At 33.1% G+C, this 9,872-nt stretch overlaps 1 protein-coding gene across 1 annotated transcript in view; it reads right to left on the reverse strand.

The window, feature by feature from the left end:
* Positions 1 to 1,130: 1,130 nt before the first annotated feature.
* Positions 1,131 to 9,872, reverse strand: part of LOC111714107 (transmembrane and TPR repeat-containing protein CG4050) — a 22,128-nt gene continuing 13,386 nt past the window's right edge. The window contains exons 19-24 of the mRNA XM_023489149.1: positions 9,677 to 9,793; positions 7,947 to 8,008; positions 7,447 to 7,552; positions 6,155 to 6,228; positions 3,187 to 3,289; positions 1,131 to 2,637 (exon numbers count right to left, since the gene is read on the reverse strand). Of these exons, the coding sequence (XP_023344917.1) occupies positions 2,545 to 2,637; positions 3,187 to 3,289; positions 6,155 to 6,228; positions 7,447 to 7,552; positions 7,947 to 8,008; positions 9,677 to 9,793 (555 nt within the window). The 3' untranslated portion in view covers positions 1,131 to 2,544. The remainder of the gene's footprint in view (positions 2,638 to 3,186; positions 3,290 to 6,154; positions 6,229 to 7,446; positions 7,553 to 7,946; positions 8,009 to 9,676; positions 9,794 to 9,872) is intronic.

A 9,872-nucleotide genomic window follows, 5' to 3' on the forward strand; every position in this document is an offset into this window, starting at 1 on the left:
ATACTGGTGGCGTGATGTAGACGGAAGGCACGTAACATAAATACTGCACTGCCATTGGTTGGAGTTATAGTGACATGTTCGGACGTATAAATAGTATTATCAATTATATCTATTAACATTTAAAAAATATTAAATTCAAATAATAATAGGTCCACATCTGAGTTTCTCAGGCTCCTCCGGGATATCGTCGTTTTCAGATTGGTTGCATATTTGTTGAATATGATCTGTTTAATATAACGAATCTTATACAAAATCTTACAAATATACGTTTTGTTATAATTTTGACACAGTTTAACATCAATTTCTCGAGACATGAACATCAGATAGAACATTTATAGGTCTCAATCAGCTCCTGAGATTCTCAAGTATCAGCCTATACCCCATTTCATTTTTCCTTTAAAGTCCCTTTAAAGGGACCATGTAAACGTGTCTGTAAGTGACCGAGTGGCATGTATAATTCACAACAGTACCATTAACAGTATTGTCTAATCAAGCATAGTTTAGATATCACATATTCATGCATTTCAGTTTTTTGAAACGGATGATATATACTTGTAGTTTCTCTACAGAAACACATTTCTTCAACGTCACAAATAGTTGGGAAATGATCAGAATTTAAATTGTTCAAACCAGAAAACCGAAGTTATCTTCAAAATAACGTTTTAAGGGTACCATTGTGAATCATACATCCCTTCTTGAAATGAAGAGCTACTTGAAATTTAGTATACAGTCCCTTTAATAAAAATTACTTGTATAAACTAACAATCTCTAATTTACCAAGGCAGTAGAGAAACAGTACTAAAGCCCGACCTGATAAAAACTAATAAATATTTTGAACTGGCATAAATCAGACTAAAACATGTTGATTAATGCTTATCTCAACTCATAGCTTGAGGGTAAATCTACGAAACTGTTAACACAAATCTACCAACGTCATGGAAAATTTGAATTTTTTCACAATCCCAAAATAACCATGAAAAGATTCACATTTTGAGACCTTTTCCATTGCTTTTTGAAAAAGTAAATAAGGATTACAAAAATGAAAAAACTGTAGGGACAAATTTTTAGATTCTTTAACATATTTAAGAAAACTAAACACACAAAAATTGGTTTCGCTTAAAATTTCAACATAGGAAAAAGAGTTCTTTTATTGAGTATAAAAGTTTAAAGGCCGGACTGTCTTTTCGAAGTTTAAAATTATAATTTTGGCACAAATACATACATAAAAAGTTCTATACTTTAACTACTAAATATATATAATCTTTACATTATTGCATTGCGGGTAGTTTAGTTAATTAATTGCAAGTTATTGCAATCATAAAGCACGCGAATTGTGTTGCATAGAATACTTACTTATTGCCTCCAATAAATACTAATTGCACAAAGTACATACTAATTGCACAGAGTACATACTAATTGCATTTAAAAAAAAAAACACATTTTGCAAAAAAATAATTACATATAGGATACTAATTGCACTGAAATAGTTCTAGATCACGAGTTTGAATCTTGTTGCATTTAATAGTAATACTGAAGGTGCATTGCAGAAGCGTAGTGCAGTACAGTTAAGTAAAAATATGTGCACTACAGTACAACTAGGTGCAGTAAAATACCACTAGGTGCACTACAGTACAACTTGGTGCCGGCCGGACAGAACAGCCTAGTGCTGTGTTGTACATTTAAAATTGGTGTGAAACACATTGAATCAGAATAAGTACATTGCATTTAAATTGTTTTATCGAGGCCAAATAAAAAAGATCTTTATCTTTATAAGGCATACAATCTATTACAAGTGGAAAAGTTTGTCGTCGTCGTAATTATCAATTTACAATGAAGACAACGTTTGATTTCAATTTTAACTTCTTCCAAGCTTTTAAACATATGTACACACAAACATGGGAACAATGAGAAGCTATTTACCGATTTTCGTTGTAATTTGAAATTCGAAAAAAAGCTTGTTGGAAATCAAAATTTGCAGAAAAAATTCGTCTTCACTGTAATAATATAAACTCCGACCACTGTAGATTTTAAGTGAAAAAACTTGCGACAATAAATCGTAAAATTTTTTTAATTGAAAACAAACGTTTGCGCATGACATAAAAAAACCCTCAATTCTAAACACAGATATTTACCCAACACTGGTTTTGGAAAGGTTAATGAACTTACTTACAAGTTAAATTGCATCATTTGTCACGTAATATGGCACAAGCAAAACCAAATATTCTGCTTAAATAAGGCATTTTTTACATATAACATAAAAAATGTAATTGATGATTAGATTTGAACATTTTCGTTTACATAGTTAGGCATTCAAGCTTCAAGTCAAGCACTAGTATTGCATTGTCTTTCTTTGAACATTTATGCATTGGTCATTCAGTTTCTTAAGTTTTACGTTTAAAGATATTTTTTGTTCAAATATTTAACCTTAGAAAATGCACCATTGTTTTAATCTCAACATTAGGCTTGCTTTCTCTCAATGCAACAGTTAATAGAGACCCCTCCCCCCTTAAAAAGAGATATTACTAAATTTTCTCCGATTGCATTTCAAGGTTTTTTTTGCGATTTTCTTCTGAGTTTATTCTTGATAATTCTAAGATGTTTGTTGATGTATTCTTCGCCAGGTGCCGCTGCAGAAACCTAAAATCCAAATCTTATAAATATAAATTTTACAATAACGTGAAAACGACTGAAAGAATGACACCCTAAAAAAAACATATTTCTGTGCAAAACTCTTTAAAGTTCAAGTTTCGCCCCAAAAAAATAAGCGAATAAAAGTAAGAAAAAATTTGTATTTTTCATTTTTTTGATCTGATTGCAATTGAGGACACCTTTTGTAGAAGGAACAACTTAAAAAGAGTCAACACATGCGTAACATATACATTCATATGTCCGTGGCAGCCAGATTTATAAGGAATAAGGATACATAAAAACAGTGCTTAGGATCCATTTCATTCTTGAAAAAATCGGATCCAGGCCATGAATTATAATGTTTTTGAACAGATAAAAAGCACTTGTAATTTCTTTCTTTCTTTTGTTCACGTATTTTTATGCTGAAACTTAATGCACCCTGCAGAGATTGTAAAGATTTTAATAATCACTTGTAAGTTTTCAGTTGAAATTTGTGTTTTGAGAGAAAAGTATATTTCTATCAGGTTTTTATGGCTTCTAAGCACTGCTTAACTTTACCTGTTCTAAACATTGTTCTGCTGCCTCAAGATTCCCTCTCTCCAACTCCACCACGCAGAGGTTGTGTCGAGCTTGGACATGACCAGGGGATATATCCAGGATCCTGGAGGGAGTTCAAAATAAAACATTTACAACATCATGGTGTCACAAGCCCTAACTGGATTAGACAATACCGGACAAGGGTGACATGGTGTTACAAGGGTTTTCCGAGCCTTTTCCTTACTTTTGGATAGCAAGATAGGCTTTAACAATAAAGATAACTTAACCAGATAAATTCTGATAGGAAATTAATCTTTCAATTATGATCAGAGGCCTTGTTACAATACAAGTTTTAAAATGCATAGAAGCCATTCATTAATCACCCTTTTTAGAAGAATTATAATAGAACTCCCTCCTCTGTGGGTCCTTTTAATTGTGGTAAAAACATAAGAAATAGTCATACCAATGCAATTTGTTTCAAGTCAAAAGGGAGTGGCCGNGCACTAAAGTGTATGTATCTGTATAAGTATGGTATTGTTCTTTATGTACATGTATTGTATAGGTATGGCACTGTAGTGTATGTACCTGTATATGTATTGTACTGAACTGTATGTACATGTATTGTATAGGTATGGCACTGTAGTGTATGTACCATGTACCTGTATAAGTATGGCACTATTAAGGAGAGCTTCTTTATGTTTTGGATCGTACTGCAGTGCAGTGTTCATGTACTGCAATCCTAGAAACAAATGGGGTTTACAAGTATTAAATAAAATTGTGTGAAGTGACCACTCCAACATTCCATTTTGAACGCATTAATGTGTAATGATGAAGATTAATTAGTTTAATTATTCAAATGAATTGTACTTTTTGCAGATTTACTATGAGCTAGCTCGAGGATTTCTACGGCACAAACTAATAACAATTTTTTTCTTCAAAATATAATAAACAATATCATAACATGTCACTTCTTCAGGGTGAGTGCAAATCAAATTATACCAAAACATTAAAATGCCATAAAATTTTCAATTTACAAAAGTACGATTTATCGTCGACGTGTTTCAGATTAACTAAAACTATATTCGTATACACATATACAGGGTCACCCACAAAGGATGAGACTGTAAAGACGACCCAAAACTCTAAAAATATGACAATTTGAAGTTTGCTTTTTGGTTTCTGCTCTCAATCGAGTATTTTAATGGTTTACAAAATGAATAAGCACAGAAATAAGCCAGTTTTGAACTATAAAGAAGCCCTGAATCAAGGAAATGGAATAAATATAAATAAATTCCGTACTATCGTCTCTGAAGTCTCATCCTTTGTGGGAAACCCTGGACGTTTTCAAAGATTGTCTAACCCGTTTATTGATTGGGATGATTTGTATGATGTCTTATAATTGAAACTTGAAATGTGTGTTTTCACTTTTCAGACTTTTTTTGAGGTTTTGCCAGATTTGTGGATCTGCATATCTAACGGATCTCTAGATCATGTAATGATATTATTATTAATATTAAACCTACAGAAAAAGTACCATGACCTATAGTCCATAATACAATAATAACAACAGAGTTGAGTTCCTCCACTTGCCATGGTCGATATAGACTTTAATCATTACTTTGATCCAACTGACCTTTTTCAGGTTGTTTCTCTTCAATAGCTACGACCCCCAGGTTATAGTAGAGATCAGGGTTCCGAGGATCACGTTGTAAAGCTGCCTTATACACCTGTACAATTCAAAATTTTGTTCATCCTTGTAGATAGTTTTTACCCAAACATTTTATGCATTTTTCCCTCAAAAATCAGTATTTGAAAGTTTTTGAAACAATTTTGATTTGTACTAAGCACAACATTATCTACATCAGTGAAACTTTGCATTAGGAAGACGACATGCATACAATCTTTAAATGTGTATTTAAAGCAAATATTCCAACCAATAGTTAATAATAGTTAGCTGAAGTTATAATTAACAAGGAACAGGGAGTTGTTAGCTGAAGAGAGTTCTAATAAACCAGGAACAGAAGTGAAAAGGGTCTTGCATTAAACTTTGCAATCGCTGTTCCTATTCTTTGGACTAAATAAGTTCTTAACTCGGGTCTAACAGTCGTCTTCCTAATCCACTGTGTTGTGGGTCTCACTGTGTCTTTACAGTCTTACCTCAATGGCTTCATTAGTTCTGTTCATCTTGATAAGAATATCTCCTCTATTTATATATGCCTGAAAACAGTTAAAGGAGCTGTCATCGAAATTCAAAGAGTTCATGACTTAAAAACAAATCATAAAGATCAACCATAATTAACTGACGTAAGATGACGTCTTAATCTCAATCGCTTAATCGCATATTTTACTTGTCTTTGATGTAGAAATCCACGAGTAACGAGAAAAGATCACAAATCTATAGGTTTCAGGTAGAAAAAGAAAAATTTATTAAGCATTGTTTCTCACAAAAAAAATATTTACAAGAGCAATTGCACTTGCACTGATATGATTCAATTATGAGAAAAGAAAAAAAATTTTAAATAAAAAGAATATCTTTATTGTTAGGCAGTATTTTCTTTTTGGCATTCCAAGACAAGTAAGTTATTTTTTTATGTTTGTAAGTAATTGCACCGATTTGAAATTGAATATTTAAGAACACGCCTCGATGTACTAAAATTTGTCGCTAACATTGCTTTTTTAACAGTTTTTAGGATTCATATTGATGCGGATCCAGATACAGATTCTGGACCCCCGGGGGGGGGGGGGCAGGATTTTAAAGCATTCGAAAATTTTAACATGAATATTATTATTATTAATGAAGGGGACAGATCCTGCATGCTATAAGATCAGGGTCATGTGTAAAATGGAAAAGCAAATACTAAATCAAATATTTTCCCAAATCACTCACATACATTACCGCGGAATAAAAATTTAACAGGGGACCAAGAATTTTCAAGATTTTCCAGTAGAAAGTTTAAGTCTGTTTTAATTCATTTCAATCTCTACTTACTTTTTATAAGCTTCTTCTGCTTTGTCTAGGTCCTTGATAATATTTGTATAGATATCTCCTAACAGTATAAGACCCTGCAAATATAGTTCATAAAGTTCAGGAAGTACATATAGTGCATGGAGTACATGGAGTACAGGGGAGTAAATGGAGTTCATGGAGTACTGTAGTACATAAATGATATTGAGTAAAGAAGTGCAGAGAGCAAATGAAGTACATAGAGTAAAGGAGTATATAGAGCACATGGAATACATTTAGTAAAGGAGTACATGGATCACATAGAGTTAATGGAGCACGTGGAGTACATGGAGTAAATGGAGTACATGGAGTACTGTAGTACATAAACGATATTGAGTAAAGGAGTACAGAGAGCAAACGAAGTACCTAGAGAAAAGGAGTACATAGAGCAATGGAGTACATCGAGTCAAGGAGTACATGAAGCACATAGAGTTCATGAAGCACATGGAGTACATGGATTACATGGAGTATATAGAGTACATAGAATTAAAAGAGTAATACAGTAAATAAAATAATAGAGTACAAAGACAAAATAGAGTATATACATGAAATAGAGTAAATAAAGAAAAAAGTATACTGAATAAATATAGTACAAACAATAAATAGTGTACAAAGATTGGAAGTGTTGAAAGGATTGAAGGAAAGGAACTAACCTTTACATTCGATGGGAATAATTGTAGAAAGGATTGATGAAAAGGAACTAACCTTTACATTTGCTGGGTAGAAGTGTAAAAAGGATTGAAGGAAAGGAATTAACCTTTACATGTGCTGGGTAGAAGTGTAGAAAGAATTGAAGGAAAGAAACTGAACTTTACATCTTTTAGGTAGAATTGTGGAAAGGATTGAAGGAAAGGAACTAACCTTAATATTTGTTGGATAGAAGTGTAGAAAGGATTGAAGGAAAGAAACTAATCTTTACATGTGCTGGGTAGAAGTGTAGAAAGGATTGAAGGAAAGGAACTGAACTTTAAATGTGTTGGGTAAAAGTGTAGAAAGGATTGAAGGAAAGTAACTAACTTTTACATGTGCTTGGTACAGGTTTAGAGTATTGAAGGAAAGGAAAGTTAACCTTTACATGTGCTGGGGAGAAGTGTAGAAAGGATTGAAGGAAAGGAACTAACCTTTACATGTGCTGGGTAGAAGTGCAGAAAGGATTGAAGGAAAGGAACTAACCTTTACTTGTGCTGGGTAGAAGTGTAGAAAGGATTGAAGGAAAGGAACTAACCTTTACATGTGTTGAGTAGAAGTGTGGAAAGGATTGAAGGAAAGGAACTAACCTTTACATGTGCTGGGTAGTAATGTAAAAGGGATTGAAGGAAAGGAACGGCGTCTAAAGGTCTATGCTGATCAGTAAGTAGAAGAGCCAAGTTGAAAAGTGCTCCTCTGCAAAAAAAGGTTTTAATACGTTGTTAAAGTTGACTGATAACTTAATCGTCGCAAAAATAAAAATAAAATAATTTGAGAAAATTTAATAGGCGTCCATGGTGCTTTGAACCCCTCTTTGATTTTTACTTTTTATTGATGATTTTTCTGCGGTATTTTCTCTTCTTAAATTAACAAACAACAAAAATTCCGCAGATTTATCAATGTTTTCGTGGATTCTTTTAAATTCGGACCATCCACAAACCTTTTCTGGGGTCCTAGGGTCATGTGAGGTCCCACGGCCACAAAAAATCGGACCGGATACAAACATACAGAAGCGAAGTATATAAAATTCGAATAGATGGATACAGGACTTCTGACTGTAGAATAAAAACAAAAATTGATGTATTCCAACCTGAAGTCCGGTTTGATATCGATAGCTTTCTTGAACCAATATTCAGATTCCCAGGTCCAACCCTGTAGAAAAAAAGAAAATAATGTATTACATGAAATAGCATGGTGTACACTGTGCACTGTACACTGTACAGAAGTCACCTGCAAAGGACGAGACTTCAGAGACGACTGTAAAAAAATATTTATGTCTTCATTATCTCATTAATGAATCTCTACAGCTGTAATTTTTCCAAAATATTTTAATATCCATTTTAACACTGAATTTAATAAAAACAATAAAGACGGAAAGACCATCCAATCTAAGAGTTCCAGTTCGTCATTAAACTCTCAACCTTTGTGGGTAACTCTATATATAATGGATCCAATTTATGGAATTTATTTTCGAATGATGTGTTCAGAATTTATTCGTCTTGGAACACTGCAGTTAGAATTGTGTTTAAATTACCAAACACTTGTCATAGATATTTTATTGAACCACTGTCACAGTCATCTCATTTAATGACCATGCTCTGCAATAGATTTGTTTCATTCATTTCTTCATTAGAAAATTCGTCAAAAATTTGTATCAGACTTTTGATAAATATTTTAAAATTTGATCAAAGGTCAGTAACTGCAAAAAATCTGAGAAATATTGCAGACAAATGCAACAAAGATTTGAATATTATCGACAAACGTATTGTAAAAAATTGTATGATATTTCAAGAAATACCCTTGGAAGAAGAATGGAGGATTCCATTTTTAAATGAATTAATTTCTACAAAAAACAATAACATTGTTATCAATGGAGTTGACCAAGCTGAGATTGACGATATTATTAATTTTATATGCACGAACTAATTACAGTATGATTTTGTTTCTTGTATTTGTATTCATTTTTGATATATACTCTTTATAGTTCTTTTTTCTTCTGTTTAATTGTACCAATTATTTAAATTGTGTACGTTTACGAAATAAAAAAATTTAAAGAAAAAACCACTCTCGCTCCCCCATCAATCAATCACTCAATCAATCAATCAATCAATCAATCAATCAATCAATCAATCAGAGTTTTAGGGATGTCCTCAGGGGGGCTGGATCTTAGCTATCTCTCCGTGTGTATTGGCCCGAGTGTACACTTGGGATAGTTTACTGAAAAAGGATGTTAAGAGTTTATGGCCTATTCATACAGTAAAAACATCAAATATGCAGTACGCTTTCGGAGTACAAGTGTATAAGGAAGTTTTGTATCTTGAATTTTACTCAGATTTCTCAGAACAGTTTAATAACGATGAAATATTGCTCTGTAAAAGACTGTAAATGAAAATCTTCCTGTGAAAATGGAATCCTGCACACGATAAAGGAGTAGTGGATTTTAGTAGTTACATGGAAAACAAATTCTCCATTTAAATATTTTCAGAAATCACCCTCGTTGGATGTCCTATTTTCCACATATCAATCTCGAGATGAAATTACTAAATCAAGAAAGAGATTTTCCCCAATTCAAAAAATTTAAACTTTTTTAAAAGAGAGAATGAAATTTTAGAAATACCCTGTGAGTGTGCAGTGGCAGTAGTCCTGCAGAGGACAGTGAAGGGGCCACCAGAAATAATCATGAGCAAAATGTTTAACAATTTAAGAAGTTTTTGCCATTTGAAAAATTGACAGTTTGCCTTTGTGACACTAAGCAAAATAAAAGGAAGTGGGAAGGGAAGAGGGGGAAGGGGGAAGGGTAAATGCAACAATATTCCCTACCTCATCCATTGTGATCATGCCCAGGTTGAAGTAAGCCTTTTCATTGGTTGGATCCAGGTTGATTAGGCTCAGTAATCTATCTATTCCTGTTTGATGCAGCTCAACCTTACCCAACTCCTGGACAGAGAAATCATCATTTACAATGTTCCTGACTTCACAGATGTAATGTAGGAGGCAGGTGCCACCCCCCCCCCCC

The sequence above is a fragment of the Eurytemora carolleeae genome, unplaced genomic scaffold (genome assembly GCF_000591075.1).
Source record: "Eurytemora carolleeae unplaced genomic scaffold, Eaff_2.0 scaffold149, whole genome shotgun sequence".
NCBI classification, from domain to species: Eukaryota; Metazoa; Arthropoda; class Copepoda; order Calanoida; family Temoridae; genus Eurytemora; species Eurytemora carolleeae.